Source organism: Pagrus major, chromosome 24, assembly GCF_040436345.1.
Source record: "Pagrus major chromosome 24, Pma_NU_1.0".
Classification (NCBI taxonomy): Eukaryota; Metazoa; Chordata; class Actinopteri; order Spariformes; family Sparidae; genus Pagrus; species Pagrus major.
The window spans coordinates 2,684,745-2,711,436 of record NC_133238.1 but is presented as its reverse complement, the minus strand read 5'-3'; the positions used below and the strand labels follow the sequence as shown (position 1 = coordinate 2,711,436).

General features: G+C 40.3%; 1 protein-coding gene across 1 annotated transcript; it reads left to right on the top strand.

The window, feature by feature from the left end:
• The first annotated feature begins 5,999 nt into the window (after positions 1 to 5,999).
• sts (steroid sulfatase (microsomal), isozyme S) lies at positions 6,000 to 25,795 on the top strand. The gene is made up of 10 exons (XM_073462622.1): positions 6,000 to 6,042; positions 8,661 to 8,830; positions 11,094 to 11,215; positions 11,896 to 12,018; positions 13,341 to 13,752; positions 14,023 to 14,159; positions 17,952 to 18,089; positions 20,281 to 20,440; positions 20,728 to 20,849; positions 22,397 to 25,795. Exons 2-10 carry the CDS (start codon positions 8,679 to 8,681, stop codon positions 22,732 to 22,734), a joined length of 1,704 nt encoding a protein of 567 aa, XP_073318723.1. The 5' UTR covers positions 6,000 to 6,042; positions 8,661 to 8,678; the 3' UTR covers positions 22,735 to 25,795.
• The last annotated feature ends 897 nt before the right edge of the window (positions 25,796 to 26,692 follow it).

Sequence of the window (26,692 nt, the reverse complement as noted above, 5' to 3'; positions counted from 1 at the left end):
TGTACAATATCATGTTTATATGTATATACAAGTCTATTCTATTTCTTACCTTCTTAATTTATATAGTTAATTTTTTATTATTGTTTTTTTGTAAATATTCTGTCCTGTGGCTGCTGTGGCAAACAAATTTCCCCGTTGTGGGACAATAAAGGAATTCTGATTCTGATAACTGTATGTTCAGTTTCATCATATAACATCAGTGATGTAAGTACGTCACTTACATAACTTAAGTTATGTCATCTACGAGCTGATTGTTGGTCACAAACAGGACGCGAATCACACTCTTTGGAAGAAAAGTGCATGACCAGTGCATGACCCATCCAACCACCCCATGGTTGGTTCGGATTTGGTTTTTTCTCCCTCTTTACTCTACTGCACTAGAGAGATGCTTCAAGAAGTGATGCTTGATGGATACCTACAGCGTCAAACTTTGAAGCATAGGGCTACTGACCAGACTGATGTGTTGCCATTTGCCATGCCCTGTTGCCCATAGTGCTGTTTTAATTCAAAGTGGTTCACAACAAACTTATCGGCATGCGTCTGATGCCTTAGTCTTCTCTCAGGTAGGTGTTCTAGCAATTCAACCTGCAGGAGGCTCTGTTCTCCAGCCTTTGTGTTAGAGAGGGCTGACAACCAAGCAGTCTTTGAAGAGGCCTTGAAAGAAGAAAAAAGCTTTAATGCATCAGATAGTACAGACAAGAGAGCAGTGTTTTTAAGAGCCATGCCCAGCGGGAGCGGCAGAAACCTGCAGGGATGTGACTTGGCTGCTCAACACGATGCCTACTGTTAGATTCATGGCAGATGGATAGCAGTGTAGTCAAGTGCGGATGGTCTATTATGTGCACTGCAAGCCATCAAGTGGTCAGCCTTGTCGCAGTGCACTCATTCAAGAAACAGATGCGCACACACAGGCAGCAGTGCATGATATTATCTGAATACACACCCGCACATCATTCACTTTGTATTACAAAGATTCTTCCTCTCCCAGCCCCAGGAGGAGCAGCTGAGCTTCAGCCACTGGAGCTGTGACCTCAGTGGCACTGGTCAGTGTGGATGTTGGTTGTTAATGTTAACAATGATGTCAACTAAACACTACTTTTCTTGCATAGTAGGCTAATGTCAAGCAACACAAGACTAATCACAAGCCTTTTATAAGTTTGCATTTTTGCACTTCTGTTTCCCTCTTCCTAAAGTCGATAGGTTTTTAAATTGGTTTCTGTTAGATGCCTAAGGGTCTGTGGTTAACACAAGCTTCAGAGATTTTCATGTTTGGTTCTATGTCATAAAATATGTCAGTAAACGCCCCACTCATGTCTTAAAGGGGCTCCATGTTTGATATTCACTCTTCCTGCAATGTTTGACCCTAACAACAGATGCCAGTGTTTCCCCACACTTCCACTGCCTCCTAAATTCATCAGAATATCAGGTGAAGGAAGAAAAATGAAATAGATTTAGAAAGCTAACTGAATAGCAAGGACATCTGACATTTGGTGGACTGAAAACATGGTGAGGCTGAGTATGACACGACCATGAATTAGAAATTAAAAAGCTACAGCACTTACAAGTTCTTGATGGATGTGAAACATTGAGTGCTAAAAAAAAAAAATCACACATTTAAAGACAAGAGGAAAAGATTATATAACAACAGACCACAAACAACAGGTAAGCATAATTATAATTCTCCACATCCTCTCCAGCTCCTCTTTCAGCCCTTGGTTTCTGTGGAGATTCTCATGTTCCTTTTTTCAGATGTTTCTGTCGGTTGGGATTGCTAAATCTATCACCACTGCCTTCTTCTGGTGTTTGTCCACCACAACTATGTCTGGGTGTTTAGCTATCACCAATTTGTTGGTTTGTATCTGGAAGTCCCAGCGGATCTTGGCTTGGTCACTCTCCACCACCCATTTTGACCTCAGGGCTTCCAGCCCATACTCGTCACAGATGTTCCTGCACAATATTCCAGCCACTTTGTTATGGCGCTGCATGTATGCCCCGCCTGCCTGCATCTTACAACCTGCTGTTTTGTGCTGCATTGTCTCAGGGGAATCTTTGCACAGCCTGCATCTGGGGTCCTGCCTGGTGTGGTAGATTCCCGTCCTCAATCGATCTTGTGCTTAGCTCCCGTTCCTGTGCTGCCATGATCGTGCCTCTGTGCTGTCTTTCACACTGGTAGGATTTCTTGATATTCCTCCTGCTTTTCCTTCTCCTCCTCACTGAGTTTCTGCGGCCTGAGGTACTCACTTAGCAGTTCATCACTCGGGGCCATCTTCCTGGATGTCATCCTGGACGGTGGCTCTGACACTCATTAGTCCTTGGCCTCCTTTCTTCCGCTTAGTGTACAAGCTCTGGATGCTGGAATTCGGATGCAACCTTCCATGCATTGTGAGGAGCTTCCTTGTCTTGATATCCTTTTCTTTACAACCTCAACACACTGCACCTTCAAGGGAGAGAGGTGGTCTTTGATCTGCAGGCTTAGTAAAATCTATATGCTGTAGATTTATAGATTTCCCTTTAATTCCAGGACACATAAGGCTTCTTCCACTGTGAATATGACCCAGAGTCTTATGTACACTTCCCATAAATCTCCGATGCTGCAGAATTAGCTTTAGGGATTAAAACATAACGATGTTCATGATGATCATCATAATGATGTAATGATGACCAGTGGTGGGCAAGTTACTTCCAAAATGTAATATATTTCATATTACTAGTTACTTGCATTTGAAAGTAATACGGTTCTTTACAATATTATCTTCTGTGTAGAGTAATGAGTTACTTATTACTTTTTAGTTACTTTCACCAAAATAAACATTTAGGACAAGGCATTACAAAATGAAGGCGCGCAATATTTTGTCATGGCGAATAGTCCTCAATTAACTGTAGTTCCTCATAAATATAGTGGTATAGTATGGTATGGTATATAGTACATATTTGTTCATTACCACCCACAGTCACATTTATGAGTATTGTAAAACATGGAGATGTATTATTTATTGTTTTACTTAACTGTTAAAGTATTCTGAGATGATGTGACAATAACAACCATGAAAATCCCTCTGCAAACACAACTGACTTAACAAATTAAAACAATGTTTAATCATAGTTTTGCTCGCGCTGTCATCTTCCACCTGTTTGCTAGCAAGAGGTCGTTTAGCCGCTAGCTTAAGGTTGCTGTGCGCTCTCTCCAGGTGTTTCTTGAGGTTACTTGTACTATTTTTAGCCGTAGACAGTTCCCTCGGCCTCCCACCAGCACATAAAGTGCACCTTACTGTGAGGTTCTTATCCATTTCTGTGACAAATTCAAAATAGTGCGAGTATAACCACTTAGAAAACGTTGAATTATCAGTTGTTGTTGTTGTTGCCATCTTGACATCTGGGTGTGTGACGTGACATGGCAATTTTGCTGTCTTCAGTGTCAAACATGTATAAATATAAAATATTTTTGTCAAAAACCCTCTCAATATTGTGCAGAAGATTATGCTTTATGTGAACATACTCAACATTTAAACAGTTCATCACTCATTTTTTCAGAATTTTCAACCAAACACAACAAAACTCATGTAGTGTGACTGTCCGACACTCTTTTCTCAAAGTAAGAACTTGAATAAAGCTAAGAAAAATAAATGCAAAAATTCTCAAAACAATACAGAAAAATAATACAGATGTCTATTTGTGAGCCTACTCTTTTCAAAGTCCAAGCATAATGTTTTGAGTCAGTTCTGATCAAAAAGATTTTGTCCCACAAATCACAATCACATGGTGTGACACCATTTTGGGATATTTCAACGGGCAACTGTTTTGACATCCTTGGGAATGAGAGGTCCTTCTTCAGCAAGGTTGTTCAGTACTATCAATACCAGACAATGACAGGTTTCTGAGGTGAGTTATCATTTTTATATTTTCAATAAATCAGATTTTGTTGGCACTCTGACAAAAGTCCCACTTCCGGATGTCTTTTGGTGTGACACATTTTTCATAGAAATGCAAAAGAAATTTTATATTTTTTGTCATGATTACATGTAAATCTATGTTGCTTTGTCACAGCTAGCATCTTGTCAGCATGTTAATGTGTAGCTACAAGACTCAAGGTTGTGCTAAGTGCAGAAAACATACTATGGTGTGACTCTTTATCATATGGTGTGACCTGTCTGCCTGTCACGCCATATGATTAGATTGTCACACCATATGATACGAATTGTAATTTCCTGCAGATATAACAATAAATAACAAAGTCCAATGTATGTTTTGTCCTTTCAAATATTTGTTTGGGTCCATCATCACATAAAAGCTGTAATTATCCACAATAGATTGTGTTTAGTTTAGTTTAGTTTTATTCGGTGATACAGATTTCTAGTTTATCAGACAGACACAGCAGACCCCTTCACAGAAACCTTAGAATGCTGTTTAAGTCTAAACAATGTTTTGTCTTCGTCTTAAACCATACATTCCCTTTTCTTTTGTCAGCTTGAGGCAAATAATGACACCCTGCGAGGAGAGAGGAGTTGCTGAGGCAAAGAAAAGAAAAGTAAACGACAACGGTCTGTTTCCATTCGCTGACCAATAGGAAGGTCTGAGGGAGGGTTTTAGAGGGTGCCTTCATTGTTGATTCAAAAGGCCTTGGGGCAGATTTCTTAAAGCCTGGCAATACATGATATCTAAAATATCATTGGACTAGAACACTGTAGGCAGTGCAACTAAGAGGAACGCAGTTATGAAATGCAGAGAATCTCATCTCATCTCAACCCTAATTAATATTTCTTGCCATATGAGTGATCAGTACTCACCAATAGGAAGGTTCATACATGGTTTGCATTGACACATGGCGACATGATCATATGGTGTGACGCTATATCATGTGGTGTGACATTCCAAATTGTGGAAATAACTTACCTTTATTGATGATAAAACGTGAAAATGTTCATGGTATACATAGAAAATGATATGAGCAATAGTCACGAATATTTTTATAATTTTATAGCAAGGTTTGTCACAATGAATAGAAAAAACGTTGAAAGACTGACGACATAGGTCTCACATTGAGCAATGCTTTAGAAAATAATACACAAATTTAATTAATTTTCACAAAACTATGATGGATCACAGTTTAGTTATGATAAAGGACTTTGATAAAGTGAGTAACTTAAGAAAGGTATAATCCATTTTCATTTTATATACAATTATTTCCATGTCACACCATATGACGATTTTAGGCACTAATGCAACAAATTGTCACATAACTTCTGATTCCAATTGAAAATCTAAAAACAACATATGTTTCTATACAGATGAGAGTTAGTGGAACAAAAGTCAATCATTTTATGCCTGTTATTTGAAGTTTTTGAAAAAACACTTTTTTCTGGTGTATATGTCACTGACCCATCTCCAAACTAAACCGTCTTCTTCTTCTGTTGATTTAAAACCGTCTTCTTCTCCTCTTTATTTACGGCTTTTGCGCCTGGGTTGTAACGAGTTACCGGACTCAGTAACTGTAATAATATTACCAAAATATAGTTAGTAACGCGTTACATTACTCCGTTGCTGCCTAAACGTAACGCGTTACCGCCAACACTGATGATGACAGATCATAAAAAAGTACACATAGTAGGTGAAGCTCAGTGACTTCTTTTTAGGATCATCTTTTCATCATTTTTTTTAAACACACAGGCAACCAGTCTTCTACTGTGTTAATCTCAACTTCATGTAGGCTACCAGCCCTCCTCTCAACAGTGATGTGGCCATATCTTTATAAGGATTGCTGTATGTCACCTTTAATGAATAATATATCTTGGCTTCATGGAACCTGTGACAAATCACCTCACAATTACTAAAGTTAATTCATATATTTGACTTAATTCATCCTCTGAACGTCACACCTATCCGTCAAGTTTTGTTTTGAAACTCACAACCGGAAGTGCTGTTTTGTATGCCGGCGAACCTAACGCTTCAAGCTCGATATCGCGAGATTTGCAATTTCCATACACACAAACTCTCGTGTTCCGGAAAGTTTGAGTGTTTCGCTGAGCCTGATGAGAGGGACTGAAGGTAAGAGCGAAACACCTGAGCGTCCTTTACATTCAGATAAGTGCCGGAACCTGGCATCTTAACCCAGTCTGTTGACACGACCCACGAGATTACTGGGGACAATGTGGAGCAATGACTTCCTGGTGTCTGTGCTTTTATTATATATCTGAACCAGGTGTCTGCGGTCAGTCAAAGTTCAACTGGAGAGCTGTCAGTCTGTCAAGTCAGACTTGTGCAGGCTGCTGTGTGACCTGGAGGACTGAGAGCCTGCATCAGAACTGTTGATGAGTCTTTTAGATAATGCCAGTGGGTTTAAGGTGTTGCAGTAGATCTATTCACATTTAGGAAAAAATATCAATATTCCAATGTAAAAAAAAACGTCATTAGTTCTAGTCCTGCAAAATGTATGTTCAAAGCAAAAATTAATTCATAATGCAGACAAGGAACTGACTGATATGGTTTATCAGGGCAGTCACCAATTATTAGCAATCAAGGAGACCAATAGCCACCATTTAAAACTAATATAAAGGACATTTTTCCACTGAAAAGAACAATCAACAATCTCAGTGTTAAAATTTATAGTAACCAGTGATGGAGTGTAATTAAGTACAATTGTGAGGCACTCTTAGAGGTATTTATACTTTACTACTACTATTAATACTATTATTATTATCTTTTATTCATCATATACTATTGTGTTATTATACTATTTACTACACACATTTTTTATAATTATTTCTATTATTGTTAAAATATTATAGTGTACTCATACTACACATTATTGTATTTATAGGTGCCTCTAAATAATACAAAATAACAATATGCTATACTGCTATGCTATACTACATTGTTGCAAAAAGTACACACAAGTCATTCTTCAGTTAAAGCAAAGATACCCTGTTGAAATATTACTTTGTTAAAAGTGAAAGTTACTTATACAAATGGTCTTAAAGTATCTGATATTAAATGTACTTATGTATCAGAAGAACAAGTAAAAGTAAGTGACACATGCATTTACACGTATGTAGAATCTGTTGTAATAATCTGATTGTGTGTGAACATTACTGAAGCAAAATTCACATTAAATTCTTAGTCTTATTATTTCCTTTGATTGTGACTTTTTGGTTTCATAACAGGTGTGTAGACATTGTGCTGTTGAGCTGTAAAAACAGGAAACAGATGTCTACTTTAATCACATCATTATTATGCTTGGCTCTGTATAAGGAGGACATACACATTTACTAAACTCAGTTTCCTTGCAAATTAACACGTTCAAACGCACAGGCTGCAGACGATCAGAAAACAATAAAAAAGGTGCTACTTGTGCTTAAAGTAACCAGTAACTAACGTTATCATATACATGTATTGGAAAAAAAGTACAATATTTGCCTCCAAAATGGAGTGGAGTGGAAGTATAAAGTAGCAGAAAATGAAAATAGTCAGGTACAAGTACCCCATAATTGTATTTAAGTACAGTAATTGAGTAATTGTACTTAGTTTGTAAAGTAATTGTAAAGTAATTGTACTTAGTTACCATCACTTTTATACTTTATATTGTTGTACTACTACAAGGGCCTCCTACATTTAACTTTCCAATATGTAAGCCTAAACTTATATTCCAAACATTCCATTAAACTTTATGGACATTTCATGCAGCATCCTGGATTTGTGTCTTTAACACCAGAGCCTCCTACTTCTATCTCTATTCTACTTAGAACCAGTTTGTGCTGTTCTTTAAAGGAAGTAGTACGCATACCGTTGGATGAGATCTTCAGTTTCTTGGCAATTTCTCACATTGAATAGCCTTCAGTTCTCTAAACAAGAATAGACTGACAAGTTTCAAAGTACATTTTTTTCTGGCCATTTTTAGACTAAAGTCGAACCCACAAACGCTGATGCTCCAGACACTCCACTAGCCTAAGGAGGGTCAATTTTATTGCTTCCTTAATCAGCACAACAGTTTTCAGCTGTGCTGACATGGTTGCACAAGGGTTTTCTAATGATCAATTAGCCCTTTAACACGACAGACTTGGATCAGCTAACACAATGTGCTATTGGACCACAGTAGTGATGGCTGATGGAAGTGGAACTCTGTAAACCTGAGGAGATATTCTGTTACAAATCAGCCGTTTCCAGCTTAAATAGCCATCTAGCACATAAATAAGGTCTAGACTGTATTTCTGATCAATTTAATGTTATTTTAATTGACAGTTTTCATTTTTGTAACTAAATAAACAAACTGACCTTAAAGGACAACACAATTTCATACTGTTTTACTTTGATTATATGTGGCGGACCCTGCCACTTTTCTAGCTTTGCTTATGGAGAAAATAAATATTTCTGAATTTGTACTATTGCCTCATTATTATTGTAAATATGTTTTTAAAAATGGATTTTCTTCTTAAAACTACATCATGCCTCTTTAATGCTATTGGCATTTTTAATAATTTCAGTGAAATTTTATCCCAGTAGTGGAAACTTTATAAACCTCTGTTGCATCTTCAATAACATAATCCACCCTCAAAAGCATCAGCAGTGAGTGGGAGGAAACAACAGGATATGTGGATGCTATTGGCTGCTACAGGAGAATCTGTGGTATCTGTAAACTCCACATGTATTTGGTGTGATTTCTCCTCTAGTGTTTTTGTTCTGACAACATGAAGTCTATGTGGCTGCCACCCTCTCTGCTGCTGCTCTTGGAGGTGTGCTGTGTGTCTCTTCAGGAAAGCAGCAAGCCCAATTTTGTCCTGATGATGGTGGATGACCTCGGAATTGGAGACCTGGGCTGCTACGGCAATACAACACTGAGGTAAAAGTGTAGTGCTGTTTTCTCTCTGAGTCTGGATTGCTTGAGTTGAGTTTCACTGCTGTGGGTTAGGAATATGATTCACATGGAACAGTCGTTCACACAGAGCAACCTGCAATCCTGCTGGCTGCTACTACTAGAGCTGAATACCTGAAAGCACTGGATTTTCATCTCTATTTTACCTGCTATCTTTTCCCCCTCCTTCCTCCCTAATATGGAGTAACAACTGCGGTTTGACTGTGGTACTTGTGACCACTTAATACACCATCGTCCCTGGGAGGGTTCAGGCAGTCATATCTGATACTCATGCCTCCAGGCAGGCATCCTGACTCTAGCTGGACCAGCCTTCCAGGCAAAAACACATCTGATTGTCACAGCTAATGAATGAAACCTGCTTTTTCTGCCACACCAGTGTCTGCCATGAATGCATGACCAAGCCAGAGGTATCACTACCTTTTCAAATTTTGGGCATCCCTTAATGATTGTATTATTATAAACTCTCCCGTTTGGAAATGTTTAATGCCAAACAATTTCCATTATTGTCTATTTTCAGGTCACAATTCAATTTGATTTAAAAAAAATTTTTCCAACACATCAGACTATCACTTCTGGATTTGATGTATTTTCAGTGTTTCCTCTTGGATGGAGTTGTAACAGCGGAGGTGACACATGCAGAGAGTTGTTTGTATTTTCAAAAAGTGCGGCATCCTCAAGTTTCTCATTTGAAGATTCTAACATGCAAGGGCAAAAATCTATTAAAGACTTTGGCGGGGACAACTCTGTGAGAGGGACAGCAAAGCTGTAACTCTGCTAACAAACACTCTGTCACCAGCTGAGGAACACTACATTGCTCCTGCAAACACTGCTAATTGTGTTTACAGTGATATACTGGGGGGGTAAATGATATTTTTCTCAGGATGGGGTCTCATGCCCCCACTGCCCCCCTGCGATTTACGCCTATGTGAATTGACAAACAAGCCATTAGTGTGTGTTACCCCTGTTTACATCAACTGGATGTTAGCTAGCTGTCATTCATCCTTCCAATTATTCAGTCTTAACTCTCCTTTTTTTCTAAAATTAATTAGCATCACCACCTTGTTGTATTATCAAACAGTGATAATTAACTTAAATTTAATGACATGTTCAATGATGAAATAAGTTACATTTTTGACAATCTTTTAGAAAGATCAGTGAGGCCACCAGGATGAGGAAAACAATCGATTCATGTGGAATACATGCTGTCTTTATATTAATTATGGATGTTGGAAGTGTTTACTTGCGTAACATTATTCCTATGAAATGATTGCATTTGCTGCGATTGCCTTAAGGTTACTGTGCGATGCTCACGTGAAGTTGAAGGACAGATTTTTTTCCCTTCTGTGAGAATGATAATCAGAAATCGACCCGATGTTTGTTGTCATAATCGTTGAGCTGATATGTTCAGGTAAGCAAAAAAGTTCCTTGTTTAACATACTCAGTAGCGAGTCCTCTCTGTTTCTACTGTAAGCCTTACTGACAAGCGTGTTACAATGCAAGATAATATAACATTAGTTTCAGACGTCCTCTCTTGTCTGATATGAAGCGTCCATAGCGCAAAATCATATAACATTAGTTAAGAGAAAACGCAGCCTCCTTATCCTCCTCCTTCTCTCCTGCCTCCTCTCCTTTTCCTCCCCTTCAGCAGTAGAGTTGTGCTTCTGAGAGGTGTATATACAGGAGAAACACTGATATATTTCATTAATTCAAAGTTTGATTTTTTCCTGGTGGATTTTCACAGGTTAAACCCTTTCACAGGTCAGACAATTTCAAACAATCTTCACTTAAAATAAAGATTCCAGAGTTCAACCAAAAAGCACCACCCTTCAGTGATTCAGCAATAAACAACAAAAGATAGAAATTCAGTGTGTTACAAAGTTAGGTTTCGCAAATCTCCCTCGAGTAAACCCTCTTCCCAAACAAATCAATCAAGGTCTGAATCTCTGATCTCTGAAAACAAAAATAAGCCCTACATCTCCAGTTGCCTCCAATACCAGTCAGCACATCATCTTCTTGCACACAGGATAAGTGACTGGTAGGGCTGGGTACTGGGAAGCTAGCTGTGTCGGCTCTGATGTGTTGTATTTTTTCCTTCCTCCAGAACATATGTTTTTTTCTTAATTTTGAATGAGTTTCTCTTGAATTTCACTCAAAGCAGCATTAAAAGTCTTCCATTTGTCTCTCTGAATGTTGAACCTGCCCGTTTACCACTAATGAATGTGATTTGCAGGACCCCCAATATTGACCAGTTGGCTCAGGAAGGGGTGAAGCTGACCCACCACATCGCTGCAGCCAGCCTCTGCACTCCCAGCAGGGCAGCGTTCCTCACGGGACGATACCCAATACGATCAGGCCAGTTCAAAGACATCTACACTAAGAAAATCTTTACTGACTGACACAGTGCTTTATGTTGGTCTGCAGGCGTCATCCACAGCCAATAGAACTGTTAAACACTGTCACATTAAACAGATTTTTACTCCACCTCTGGCAGAAGGCCCGTATATTTAGGGACTGAATTATTTAGCACTCACCTAACTATTTCAGGTGCGGACATTCATGTCATTTTGAATTCAGACACATGTTCACGATAATTTTTTTTTCGTTTTCTATGATGCAAACCGGTCCACACCCCAATGAAAGACAAAAAGAATTTATGAAACTAAGTAATTAACAACGGCAAAATGATTAATGGGAGTGATAGGCACCAGTGGTTGGATAAATAATGTGTGTGTGTGTGTGTGTGTGTGTGTGTGTGTGTGTCTGGTACAGGAAACTAACACAAACCATCTAAAGTGAAGGCAGGTTGCTCAGCATCAAAGACAACATGTCAAGGATAGCAGCCCTTTTATTTATCCTTTGGCCACACCGTCTTCAGGTGCAGCCAATCAATTCTGACGGCCCTCTCAACACTGGCGCTCCTGGACATCAGAAGAGACATACAAAGGCTTGTTTGGTTTTACTATGAAAGGGACAGCCGTATAGTTTCATGTGGTTTAAAATATTTTCTTTCCTTTGTTTCCTCTCTATAACAGGTGTAGCTGGCAGTAGCAGGCCCGGTGTTTTTATATTTAATGCAGCGTCTGGAGGTCTACCCAGCCAAGAGGTTACCTTTGCCAAGATTGCCAAACAACAAGGCTATGAGACAGCTCTTATCGGTACACAGCAATTATCCCTAATTTCACAAGTTAAAGGGTAACTCCACTAATTGTACACATTAGAGTGTGTACAGGTCTTTGGGAGTTCTACTGTGTATGTGAAAAAAAAGTAGTATAAAGTCTTTTTAGCTCAAGAGGAAGCTGCATTTAATCTGATAAATTGCCTCCAGTGATGTTATTCAGAAGTTTCATCGTGCTTCTATAACACTGTTGGACTCATTGTGGACAGTTCCTCAAATTAGATCACTTAAATGTGTCAAATTTGTGGAGTTATCCTGTAAGTGTGACTCTTATTGCAGATAGCAACTTTATAATGTTCTTTATGTTTCTGATTTGACACATTTGATATGTGCTAAAGGTTTTCAACTGCATTTATTACAGAATGTGGAAAATTGTCTTTCAAGTACTTGCGTTTAAGAACAGAGTTATTGCTCCTTTAACAACACATGCAGGGTTTGATAGATAGATAGATTAAGGCCCAATCCCATTCTCAAATTGTACCCCTACCCCTCGTTTTCAAGTGAACCCCCTGCCCCTCAGAACAGAGTTACAAGGGGTAGTGGGTGAAATCTCCCCCTATGGAATGGGACCATCCCTCCGGACCCTCATATGTCATCATTTAATGTTGATGGCGTTTACGTTACGACCGTAACATTTCCAACATGGCGTCTTCCGCTCTTGGTTTGAAGTGTGCCTCTGAAAAGTCTCTGTTTTGAGGGTCATGTAGCCTTAACACTTGACCCTACCAGTCTGTCCAAACAAGAATCAGGACACCCTACCCCTAGACGTGAAGTCGCAAAGTGAGGGGTAGGGATAAGTGGTAGGGGCAAAGGGATATCCATATACTGGGATATCAATAAAGTGAATTGTAAAATAAACTGAGTGATAGTTTAATGATGAAATCGTCATTCGGAACTGTCTGTCTTCGGCTAATCCAGACAAATACTTGACAATTCAAGTTGATGCATTACATTGGTGCATTGGGTTGGGCTGAGAGTAAAGCTGCATTCACACAGATAACCGTGCATGTTTGGAAGAACACAGCTCTCTCATTCTTTTGAGTATTGTTGACACAGTGGGGGCGCAGACACATCTCGCTCCACCAACAGCAGGTTGAAAACTTGTAGTCAAATTCTTGTGTCAGATGAATGCAATGTTTCCCAGAGTGTTTCTAGCCCAGCAGTCGTGCAAGAAAGTAGCTCTTTTTCGCTTAAGAGCCTGTTTTACACTGTTACTCTTGAAATTCTTGTGGCATTCAATGTCTTTTTATCATGCAGTAGTTACAACACAGTACTTTCTTGTACATTTGCTGTTGTTCCCAGGAAAATGGCACCTTGGACTAAACTGTGAGAGCAGTGACGATCACTGCCACCACCCCAGCAGACACGGCTTTAACTATTTCTTCGGTATCCCCTTGACCAACCTTCGAGATTGCCAGCTTGGACACGGCACTGTGTTCAGGATCCATAAATATTTACCATACGGGACATTTAGTGTTGTCCTGGTCACCGCAGCCTTGCTCCACTACAGCGGCGTCATCACCATCCGCAGAGGGTTGGTTGTGAGCCTGCTGTCTCTGACGGTCGTGGCCACAGGTCTGATAGCAGGATTCATCCATATTATCCCATACTTCAACTGTGTTCTCATGAGGGACCACCAAGTTGTGGAGCAGCCGTTCACATCTGAAAACCTGACACAGAGGATGACTAATGAGGCAGTAGACTTCATAGAGAGGTACATGTCCCTGATCCACATCAGCAAACTGTTCATCTTGTTGATGGTCTTGTTTAATGATCAAACTTTTCATATGCCATGCTGCACACAGCACTTTGGAGAACAAGCATTTCAAAAAAAGCACTTTTAGAGACGAGAAAAAAAGGTGTTTCTTTAAATAATAACATAAAGCTGCAGTGAATGACAGTCTTTGATATGAAATGTCACATTACTTATTCCACTATATTTATTTCAATGCCAGTAAATTAACTGTATTTGCTGTTTCTCCAGGAACTCTGCGAGGCCTTTCCTGCTGTTTTTCTCTTTCCTCCAAGTGCACACAGCCATGTTCGCTTCAGCAGCGTTCAGAGGAACGAGCCCTCACGGCATCTATGGAGACGCTGTCCACGAGGTGGACTGGAGTGTGGGTAGGTCAGCAGAGTCAGAGTTAGTGAAAATCTTGTGATTGTTAAGGAACTGTTAGTCCGTCTCTCTAGACTTTCTGATTCCTCTCCCCTCAGGCTTTCAGCTCCAAGCCTGTTGGTTCCTACTAAAGATGAAATCTTACCAAAAAAACTGTTTCAAATGTTTAATTTTTAAAAAAGCCTCATTCAGTTCCCTACACAGGTGGCATGTTGTCTTATCAAATGTTTCCCAAAGCAGGGAAAAGGGGGGACTTTCTGTCACAGTAGGTTTCATCTACATTTGGTACTGTAATGCAGTGTTTGCCAAACTTTGATTCTGTGAACCGACTTTTTTAAAATAACAAACCATCGTGACAATTCACTGTAGGCCTTATAATCTCAAGAAGACTGAACTTCCTATCCTATCCTGAATAGGTAAACCAGCCATTTCAAAGAGATAGTTTGATAAAACATCGTTTTTATACATGTGTTATTGAAATCAAATGAAATAAAGTCAAAAAGAGTTAACAGGCTTGTCGTTTTAATTTCCGCTTCCTCTACTTTCAGCCTGGATTCCATTTCTCCCACTGTTGTAGCAATCCACAGACAGAAGGGAAATGACAGGACAGTGAAGGGACATTCAATTAGAGAGAAAAAGAGAGCGCGCTGCAAAACATTAACAGCTGTTTTATGCGCACCTCTCCCTGCTGAATTTGAGTGATTATTGTGAATGCTCTCATTAATAAATGTTTATAAAGCCACTGAATTTAACAGCAAAAGACTGGCCAGAGAAAACTAGTAATACAAAACAGTACAGTTCCATTACAGTGGTATTTTGTGTAGGTCTAATGTTAGTGCACCATTTTAACATTTCTTGTCTAAACTGAAATAACATAACAGCTTGTCCTTCAGTATTATACACTTCTGTTAAAATCATTTGAAATATGCCACTTTCTCTCTGCTCTAATTGCTGTTCAGTCTCAAGGACGGCCTCCACGCAACAAGAACCCACAATGGTTTGAATGTGGGCGGCTGTTTTCCTAATGAATGTGTAATTACCCCAATTATTTTAGCTTGAGGAGGATGTTGTCAGCACAAAGGGAGAGGGTAATAACTGCTTTGTTTTCATGCTGAATGGGAGAAGAAATTGTTAATTCCTTTTCTTCCTGGCTTTTTTTTTTATCCTAGCATCTTTCAATCTGGAGGCATCATCCTGAGCTGCACTAATAGTTAAAAAGAATTATGTATGGTAACATTTTACTGACCTCTACGGGGTAGAAAACTCAAGTCTGCTTCCTTTCTGACCACAGCCAACATCACTTGGTAATGTAGCTTGCTTGTTTGTAGGGACTACAGCAGACTAAACCTCCTGCTTGATGTGCCAAATAGCAGTTGCTGTATGCGTCATGTACATTATGTGAAGTACAGCCCAATCATGCACTATTGTACAACACTACACCACAACTGGGTGATAGCAAACTCAGTGTGGAGTCACTCTTTAAAGTTGCATCAATCTATACTTTCATATTAGCAATGGATGAAATGACTGTGGAAGGCTTCCTTTAGCACATTGTTTTGGTTGTATGGTCTACAACTGCACTGTATGCTTAAGGGCAGAGATCTCACTGACCGGCAGCAGGCAGCAATGAAAAGAACAGTGATAAATCTCCTGCACACCACCTGCTCAGCATCAAACAGACAGTTAGAGACTCGTGGTGAACATAGCCGAGCATTTCAGATTAAGTGCCTGATAGCTGGTGAGAGTTGGTGGAGGCCAAATGAGAGGTGAAGGAAGTGAGTATTGGACACACATTCATCAGACGGACACAAACACAAGCCTAGGAGAGAGAGAGAGAGAGAGACAATGAGACCAAGCTGGCATTTGTAACCTCGGCAGAGGCCTAGCCCGGTGTCAGCTACTTGCCCTAACGACCCTTCCTGACTGCCAGCTCCTGCAGGAAGTGATCAGCTGCATCATGGCGAGCAGAAAGGGGGGGGTCGTAACACTGACCACTTGTCGAATTCATACTCAAAACAGATTACCAAAGTAACCGCTAATTGCTGCTAACTGGAGCTGCCATTAGCTAGTTAGCTCAGTTATCTGTGCAGCTAGCAGTCCAAACTGGGACGTCGGGGATCAGAAGAATGTTTTTGACCAGCTGAGGCTAGCTGGTTAGCATGCTAACTTCAGTAGATGTCTCTGTGACACAATACAAAGACGTCATAACGTCACATTCTGATGATCGTTTGTTATTTTTTTTATGTTTTCAACTGAAATTCTTACACATTGCACCTATAAGGTCATATATTACAGTATGTATGTATGTATGTTGTATGTCAGTGTCTGTTTTAAATATCTATTATACCACTTTCACACCAAAATGTGTCAAACCCACTAAAAATAGACAGTTGGCTCCTTATCCATTACCAGGAGGGCAGATTCCCTTTGTTTTTGTTTTTTTCTTGTGTTTGTATTAACAAGTCAGTGACCCTAACTTCAACACAGGTCATAGAATCATGCCTGACAAAATTAGCGTGTCCACCCGGGTGTTTCCATCACAGCCAGTCAGAGCCGGAGCCTGTGACTACTGCAGGGTCATTTGACACGGGAGTGAATGCCGATTGTACATTAGTTGGTTTTTGTCGGTTTTTCGTCGGGGGTATTAGATAGAGAGACACTTCCCAGTTCAGTTTTAGCTACCTTTTGCCATAGTTGTGCATGCAACAATAAATGGTGTGTATTATATGCCAAGGCCACACAGTCCCCTTTAATTCAGTCAAGCCCAAGCGTCAGGATTGAATCATACTCTTTCATTCATTCTTGATGTGCAGATTTAAACCTGGAGGGAAAACAACAAAACCCATCATGCTTTGATAATGTTGTAGAACTACTGCTTTGAAATATATGTTTGTACAACGTTTTTTTGATTTTGTCCTTCGCAGTGCAGTGCTGTTGGTTTGAATGTGGACTAAAACGAGAATAGAATTTGATGACCCCTAACTTTAGAGGAAAACACAGATCCTGTGTGATGATGTGTGGCACCTCATTTTCAGTTGGCCGCAGGCTGTGTAGAACTGCACAGCTACCATGAGCTGATCTTTTTTTTACAATCTCCTCTTGAATGCGAACATGGTATTGGGCTCGGGATTGAAGGGTGAAAGTTAGAATTACTCCTGCTGAGATGTTTAGTTCTGCGGACATTACAGGATTGAAGTCTTAATTGCGAAAACTGTTTTATTAGTCTGCTGAATCCTTGTAAGTGTCCCCCTACTGTGAGGTAAGAGAAGCTTTGAGATGATCAAAATGTTAATATGCTCATCTGAGTCTCCTCCACTTCCTTCTGCGGACAGCAATTATGCTTTAGCAGCAGTGGCCAGTGAGGAAGTTTTTTTTCTGCCTGGTGTTTCACCTCTCAGGAACAGTCAAGCCTAATCCAATATATATGAAAAAGATATATACTCACTCATAGACATAGCTGTGGCCGGAGGCTTTTATCTGTTTTTCTGTCCGTCCAAGTCTTGTGAACGTGATTTCTCAAGAATGCCTGAATGAATTTCTTCAAATTTGGCACAAATGTCCCCTCGAGAATGAACTGATCAGATTTTGGTGGTCACTGTGACCTCACAAAACACATTTTTGGCCGTTTCTCGACAATTCATATGATAATTACAACAAAATATTACACTAAGGACTAGGATAGGACAACATGATGAAGTGATGAGTGATTTTATATCAAAAGGTCAACTTCACTGTGACATCATAATGATCATAATGTGCGAAAAAGTGACTGCAGTATATATTTTGTCTGTTCTCAGGTCAGATCATGAAGACTCTGGACAGACTCAAACTGAGCGAAAACACTTTGGTGTATCTGACTTCAGACCAGGGAGCTCACCTGGAGGAAATCTCTGCCAGTGGGGAGGTCCACAGAGGATGGAATGGAATATTTAAAGGTACAGCATGTGAGGAGCGGGAATTCTTTTGAGATTTAATGCTGATCTTTTTCATCTTCAGTCAGGACACTTTAACACGTTAACACGTTAACCATTTATTGCAGCAATACATATTTAACACATTTAAAGAGCATTCAAAATTCATATCCGACTAAGTGGAGGTAGCAATAAGATCTCAATGCTGTTGTATGCGGACTAAATGAGCACTGAAGATTTATATGGAAAGCCTATTGGGAGAGAGCAAAGCTGCATCTTCACAGCAGAAACACGTGTACTACACAATCAGCCTTTCCCACACTTCACCCTCGACCCCATACTGTATCCCTCTAGCCGCCCACTTAACGTAGTTCACACGAACCATTCGATGCAGCCTCAGCTCCTCTGTGCCCCAGGAAGCAGTTGGCATCCAGCCAGCTTTGATGAAGATGTCAGGAAATCTCACAGTCTCATCTCACACTGGTTAGCACTATCAACTCACAGCAAGATCGTCAGAACCTGTGGCTGGGTTCTGTCTGTGTGGAGTGTGACCTAAGCACACAAGTCCCACAGTACAGGTTGGGTGAAAAAGAGACTCTTAATTGTCCATTAGTCTGAATGTGTCTGTAGTGTGATAGACTGCTGACCTGTCTATTGAATTAAGCCAGTTTTAGTTTTAGCCAGTAGCCTCAATATGGATCTGACCGTCACCGCCCTACATTAAAAAGATGCTCTTGGCTACTTTCCCACATCATAGATTTAGAGGTGGGAGGCTGTAGGTTCAGGGCTGCATGCTGGGTGATTTCTGTCAGCCAGCATTTACTGACTGAGTGAATGGGCAATTGAAATTCAGCTGTGGGAACTGGACAGTTGGGTCACAGCGGTGCACTAGATAAATATAAGAGCAATAAATATAATTGCAGTGGAGTAAATACATTTCTAAAAATTCCAACTTAAAGGAGCACTCTGTAGTTTTGGGGAAGAAATTTCATTAGAAGAGGAAGAATTTTTTTTGCCTAAACAAACTAAATAAACAAACTGACCTTAAAGAACAACACAATTTATACTCTTTTACTTTGTTTATATGTGGCGGACCCTGCCACCTGTCTAGATTCAAACAGCTTGTTTATTCAGTTATGGAAAAAATAAATATTACTGAGTTTGTATTATTACCTCATTAATATTATAAATAAAATAGATTTCTGAGTTTGAATGTCTTCTCCAAAACTACATAGTGCCCCTTTAACAAGCAACCAGTGAAAAAGACACAGATCAGTGTGTAGTATTCTATTTACAAAATAGCATTAAATAATGTATTTTCTGTATTTAAAATACCTAAATACAATTACACAAATAGCTGTCACTCAGCAAAGACAAGTGCCGCTGTTTAAATAGCAATGCCTCAGGTGCACCTACAGTTTAAAGGGAATGGGAGATTACACTCTGATTGGTTTAATACACCAATGACTCATTACAAGTGTAAATACAATCTGTTCGCACAGTGTTCCATTTTTGCTGCCAGATTATGTGCTGTTTAACTAGCAAAATGGAGTTGGACACGCTCTCACACTGCACTTTAGAGCTATATGCACAATGGATCGTTTAAATAGGGCCCTGAGAGTATTTCAGTGGGAGCACAGCAGGTCAGCTGAAAATTAAAAACTGGAAATTATTTGCAGGCAAAGTTAATTTCAAATAATAAATTAGATAAATAAATAATAAATGTTTATGTCAAGGACATTATTCTGGAAATCAAATAACTAAACCAAAATCAGTCTAGTACCAAATTGCATAGTTCCCAGTGGGATGATTATAAGGAAACGATGTAGCAGTAAAATATAATGTAAGGTAAAATAAATGGATTATTAAATATCGAAATAAGACTATTTATCTCATTCACCTCAGACTAGTGGTGAACAGGTTTGTCCTCAGAGAGTCTGCAGCAGACTCTTTGAGACTGGCTGCCAGACAAAGGTTTACAGTGTGGATTCAGATTTGATGTAATCTTTTCTGTTTGGACTCAAAGAGCAGTGAGAGTTTTGTAAAGCAGCCGCTGTGTTCCGTGCTCTTTTATGTCTGCAAGATACCAGTCCTAAGAAGCGAGTTGTTCCCTCAGCTACCAACCCAGCACTGCTTCGACACCAGACATGCCAAGATTCGGTAGCTGGATGAGAAAACATTCTTGACTTTGTGTTTTTTTCTTACCCCTGAGCAGCAGGGAAGTCGACAAATTGGGAGGGAGGGATCCGGGTGCCAGGAATTCTCCGTTGGCCAGGCAACATCCCTGGTGGCAGACAGGTAGAGGAGCCCACCAGTAACATGGACCTGTTTCCTACAGTGGTACACCTGAGCGGTGCTTCAGTCCCAGAGGACAGGTGAGGCTGCACAGCAGTGACGCAGCACTCCTTCCACATGTCAGTCAAAACAAGTAGAGCCTGAAATATAGGTCACACTTTAAAAAGAGAGAGGCAGGGGGAGCCTGAGTGTTTATCTGGGCTCACAGTGATCCAGGATCTGATCAGAGGACACATGTCTGACTGAAGAAGGAGGTATTGAAGTTAAACAGAGGATTTCATCAGCCATTGTGATTCACAGTAATGAGCAGTTGAATGTGTTTGTCAGAGAGCTGATTTACTGTTGATCCCTGTTCTCTGGTCTGAAGGGAAATAGACGGTCACGACCTCATGGATCTGCTTCAGGAGAGAGTTCAAAGGTCGAGCCATGAGTTTCTGTTCCATTACTGCAACAGCTACTTAAATGCGGTCAGATGGCATCCCCCAAACAGTAAGTTCAAACAGTCACCCAAACAGATGCATAAAGAGTTCTTCACAACATCTTGTGTATGAGCTTCATGTACACATACCTGTGTTGTAAAGATAAGGTATAGAAGGTTCAAGGGAATGTATTTGTAGGACTGAGGGTCTGTGTACAGTTTAATAAAACAGAACAGAACATTGTACAGTGAATAAGTTAGGGATGCATGATATGGAACAACCGGTGACCAATAAAAAAAGTTTATTAATACTACCAAAGGTGGAGTTTATGTGCACCTGAGGGGTAAAACAGGCTCAGATGTAGTGAGTGAAGATGAATGATTTAATATTCCAAAGCTCTAACCATCTAACTGTCATCACTGTTCACACAAAAACAAAGCACAGTCTTCAAATGTGCCATTTATTTTTTCTAGTAAATCACATTTGAAAAAATGTTTTGACATAATCAATTGAGACCTGTCAATTTTATTAATTACTCAATTGCTTTGTTACCAGTCAGACTAAAGCCCCTTTCACCAGTGTTTTGCTCTAAATTACATAATTACATAATCGCCATCAGTAAACAGCAGACCCTGTCTGACTCGCTCATTTGCGGGGAGGGATGCTGTTTTCTGGGGGAAAGTTCACTGAAGTCTCAGTCTGGAGGACTCACAGTCGCTGTGATGTTTTTCAATACAAGTTGCCAGAGACAGTAACTACAACAACACAATAGTGGAAGTGACAGAGACATGGTGAGACTGTGAACACCATCAGAGCGACACACACACCCCTGATCCACGCTGCCGGCTTACCCATTCACACAGACACCTGCTCGCCTCTGCTGCGGCTCTGGCTCACCTCCGGAGGCGCATCAGAGCCGCAGCGAAACTGTCCCCTCTCTGTATCTGTAACTCTCACACAGACAGCAATCAGAGAACCGCTGCATGATTCCCGCACTGAAAGGGCAGTGTGAATGGGGCTTTAGCAACCACATCATACAGGGAAGGTAGGGACACTTCTGCAAAGTAGTGGCGGGTTGGCAGAGAATACCTGGGCTCCAAGTGTGCTATTAACCGGCAATATTGTCAGTCTTTGACCACAGAAAAGGGCTGGTTATCAGTAATTGCTTTGGCCTTTGGCTTATTTTTAAAAGACTTCCTGCAGTTTTCAAATGCCTGTTGAATAGACACTAGTATAGGCACTCGTCTTTGTTAGTGTGGCAAAGCTAGCTGCTGCTGCTTCGTATTCCTTTAATACACTTAAATGGCGATGAGGACTTTTTAAGTGTGTTTTAAGTTTAATTTGTTGTGTTAAACTCACAGACTTTTTCCCTCCTCTCAAACCCTTTCAGAACATGCACTGCAAATTGTAATTGTGTTGTCTTCCTCTGAAACTGTGCTTGTTGTCATTCTACTCCCCCTGAACATTATTTTTTTTAATTGTAGAAACAAAAGCTGCAGTTTGACTTTATTCGCTGTGTGTAGAGTTGAGACTAAGCTGCAATTAAGTAAAGTTGACAGTGCATCTACATACAAACTGCAAGAAGTTTCATGTTTTGGTTTCATTTATTTGCTTCAGGTAACTCAGTGTGGAAAGCCTTTTACTTCACACCAGACTTCTACCCAGAGAACGAGACAGCCTGTTTCCACACACATGTCTGCTTCTGCACGCCGGACTATGTGACCTTCCACCATCCTCCACTGCTCTTCGATCTCTCAAGGGACCCATCAGAGACCACGCCGCTGACTCCTGACACTGAGCCGGACTTTTACGCCATCCTGGCTGTGATGAAGGAGGCCGTGGAGACACATCAGAGGTCGGTGAAGCCTGTGGAGAACCAGCTATCTGTATGGAACATGATATGGAAGCCCTGGCTGCAGCCCTGCCGCTCCACACTCGCTCAGCTCTGTCAGTAACAGCAGGATGAATAGGGTGCCATTAGGCTACAACAGAAGGTAATTTCAGTGGTTAACAATCCCAGGGGAAAATGTTCGTTTGAGCTGTTATTGAATTGTAGGTTGGATCTTCAGAGGTATTTTGGCAATCCTTTAAAGGCTGGTGATCATGGTAAGAGGGCAGTCATAAAGCAAAAGTAGTCGGTTCCATAAGAGGCAGAAAATGGAACAGTGGAGATGAAGGGAATAACTGCTGAAAGTGAGGGTGATGGTTTGATTGTAGTGACCTTCTCAAAGGGGCTTTCATCCCCCTCCGACTTTCAGCATGTTTAAGTCCAATTAAATAGCCCTGTCTTACACTGTAAAAGTGTAAGATGGGGCTATTTAATTGGATGTCCTGGGGCCAGGTCCTGCCTGCGAGGTAATTTGTACCGGCACTTTGAGTAATTATTGCTTTAAACATGTTTAAATTAATTAAAGATGATCCTAGGTCCTGGGGTGTGGAAATTTCTCGATTATAGGCTGCTTTGCGACGCGGATGTGGAAGATTCTGTATAACACAGTGACAGAGCATAATCAAAGTTGTGTTTTTTTTTCAAAATATATGATTCCTTAGTAGAGAAAAGGGCTGGCGTTATTTGAGGGGTCACAATGATGATTGAAACAATTCACAGGATTTCACAATCATGCCACCTGTGATCTTATGTTATTGATCAGTGTTAAAGGTGCAATGTGTAGGACTCGGGCCAACTTACATTCATACATACTCAACGAGTTTGTTAATTAAGTTTTGTAAAGGCATAAAAAGATCAGTCAATGAAGATGTTCCTCGAAAATGTCTTCCCCAAAACTACATAGTGCACCTTTAAGGCTTGACGTTACAATGCTTAGTACATTTGTATTTCTCTGGACATCTGGTCCCTCTTATTCAGCCACTAAACTAGACACTCCCAAAGGCGCCATGTGTCGTTGCACAATTCACCAGAAAGACACAGGCTCATGTAACATACCTGAGGTGCTCTGCATGTGCTCGTTGAGGCCACTGTGTTTGAGAACTTGATCTGTTTTATTGGGGATGTTTGTACATCATGTTTTATATGTTGCATTTTAATATGTTGTCTTTTTGTATGGCTACTTACATGAGAGGCCAGGATTTTGATCTCAATGGGAAAGCTGAAATTTAAAAAAAGTCATAATGTAAAATGTGGTTGTTGACAGGACGGGATATGACACTCAATCCATGTGCACACATTTCCACGTGGACTGTGATTTATAAAGGGAACACTGCCTGCAGGTGTGCGTTTGCGAGGTTTTATAGATCCGATTCATTTTTGTGGCACGTCATTTTTGGCTTTTGCGTGCACGTTCGCTTTTAATGTGGATCCGACACACTGTTTTATAAATGAGGCCCCAGGATTCCTGATGAGCCCATTAGACAGCTGGTTCTTAGGAAAACTGCAGATGGAGTTGGAGTCACATCAGTAGAATAAAGTTTTAATAGCAACATGACAACAGGCTCAGAGGCTGTGCTAAAATCTGATTTGTGAATAAGGGTTTCCCTTCTTACTCAGCTGTCTCAGCTGGAAGTGGGAAAAGGAAAGGAAAATCCTGAATAAATAAAGTAAGCAGGAAAAGTCTTTGATAGCTATGATTTTGGCTTAAATGTAATTTTCTCGCTGAACCCTGAAGGTCTGTTACACGCCATAATCACCCTCCCCAAAATGAGGTTAGACATGGGCAGAAGCACAACTCATACACGTTTGACTCTTATACAAAACAGACCTGAGGGGAATTTATTTCCTCAGTGGACCACAATGGACTCACTTTTTACTGCATTTATTCAAGAGGAGTGTCAAACCCATGAATACAGTGTTTTACATGGTGACACTTTGGACTGTCTTCCTGCAGTGACTCAGTGCAGCTCAAACATTCACTTTAACGAGCTGACACTCTGCTTTTCAGTGGATTTCAACATGCTTATCGCAGTAGTAACACATTGCAGGTGCGTGGTGTTTGGCAGTACTGTACAGTGAAGTCAGCAGCTAAATAATTACACTAATAAATGCGCTCTTTTAGCTGGCCTGATTCCAGACAGCAGACCAGTGGTTCATTACTGAGGGCGAATTTTCCAACTAGATGAGCCGAAACAAAACATGTAAAAAACACAAGCTGGAGATTCTTCCACCCCGGGTGGAAACTGTAATTTAAGGGGTGCCTTAATTGAGCCTCATTACCAGAACCAGCAGGTGGGATTATGTAATACCAGAGGGGAATCACTATTTTGTACATCTGTTTGTGTGTCTGTGTTTATTTGGTTTACATACAAAGAACTATTTTGGATGTTAAAATGTTGATAATGCTTTTTACCCTATAATGCTTTATAACACAATTTGTTGCGAGTCAAACAGGGCTGGGTATCATTTAAAGAATGTTTCAATGTTAGCGCTGATAACACACCTGAAGCAAAGCTGCTAACTGTTAAATGTCTACACAAGCAACTGTACAAGAACTTAAAACATATACGATCCAAACTTCTACTACTTTTACTTGCTTTTTCAACCATACCCTGTGGTCTACCTCAGTGGTTGCACTTGGACTTGAACTAAGCTTGGACTGCTTAATTGTTATGGGAATAAATATTGTACCATGCATGCTCCATCTTATTTTTAAGACTTCTCTATCTTGTGTTGGCTTCAAAGCACCAACAGAAAAAACAGACAAATATACATCTGTTAAGTCATAATGCAATGAAAATCTTTTTTTAATCCATCCACTATCCCTCATTAACCTTAATTGATTTCCAATAAACACATATATAAAATATTAATGCTTGCACTTACTTGGACTACAGTCACATTATGTTTTCAGTTCATTTCAGAATTCACATTTTTTTTTCCCTGGTATACGTGGTTTTTAACAGTGTGGTGTTGTATAAATATTTAGATCAATAGGCTGATCATGATGTAGGCCTAGGCACCATTTCCCAGTGTTTGTCAATCAAAAAGATGATTTTGCAACTCAAAGCTTGACATAAAACTGTTAAGACTGAGAAAAGGCATAATTAAAAATACTATGCACCCAATATCACATGGCGTAGTCTTTTTTAACACTTAAATGGGCAAAGAGGTGGAGTATGGATGGAGCTGAAGTGAGCCAAATGAACCCTGGTTATTGAAACACACCCACTCAGCTGGAAGCTACCAAGCTAGTGAATTAAGAGAAGCTAATTTCACCTCTCATTATTGGCATGAGTTTGATCGCGTGATCATTTGAGTTTTTACTTGTGTGAGTTTGATCACATCCCAAAAGCTTAGCAAACAAACTCTGTGCTCCCCTCGACTCCAGGTGTTTATTCCTCAAGAAGTCCCGGATCTGCCCACTGCTGTCTCCACCAGAGCTCGCCAGCTTCAGCAGCTGTCTGCCAGTTAATGCTCATAGGGTCTGTCATTAATCCCAAACACCGGCATCTGTCTATTAAACAAAGGTCTTATTTAATGTTCCAGTTGGTGCCTTTTAAGTATTAACAGCCTGGCTGTGTGTAGATAGTACTACTTAATCAATTTGCCTCTTCTCAGTGAGGCAGCAGGCTGTATGTTTCCCTGGAACATATGAGTCTGTCCTGAGGGAGGAGCAGCTCTCACATACCAGTTCAACTGGCTGAAAACTGATGGAAAACCTGCTCACATCTCCTGACGCTGGAGGAAATCAAACAGTAACCCAGCAGCAGAGAAACCCGTCCAGCACTTCAAAGACGATTCTCTCTCCTCATGTCCTGAGGGAGCTTCCAACATCCGTGACAGCAGCATGGACTTCCTGTGAAGTGCTGCGATATCCAATATTTTTTTCCCACTGCTTCAAGTGGGGGGAAATTAAATGCCTCCTTGGAAAATTGATGAAGAGTCCATGTTCACATGAGGGCTTTTCATCATGTCCAGCTGCTGTCACATAGAGCACAGGAAAAGGTCCAGAATGTGTGTGA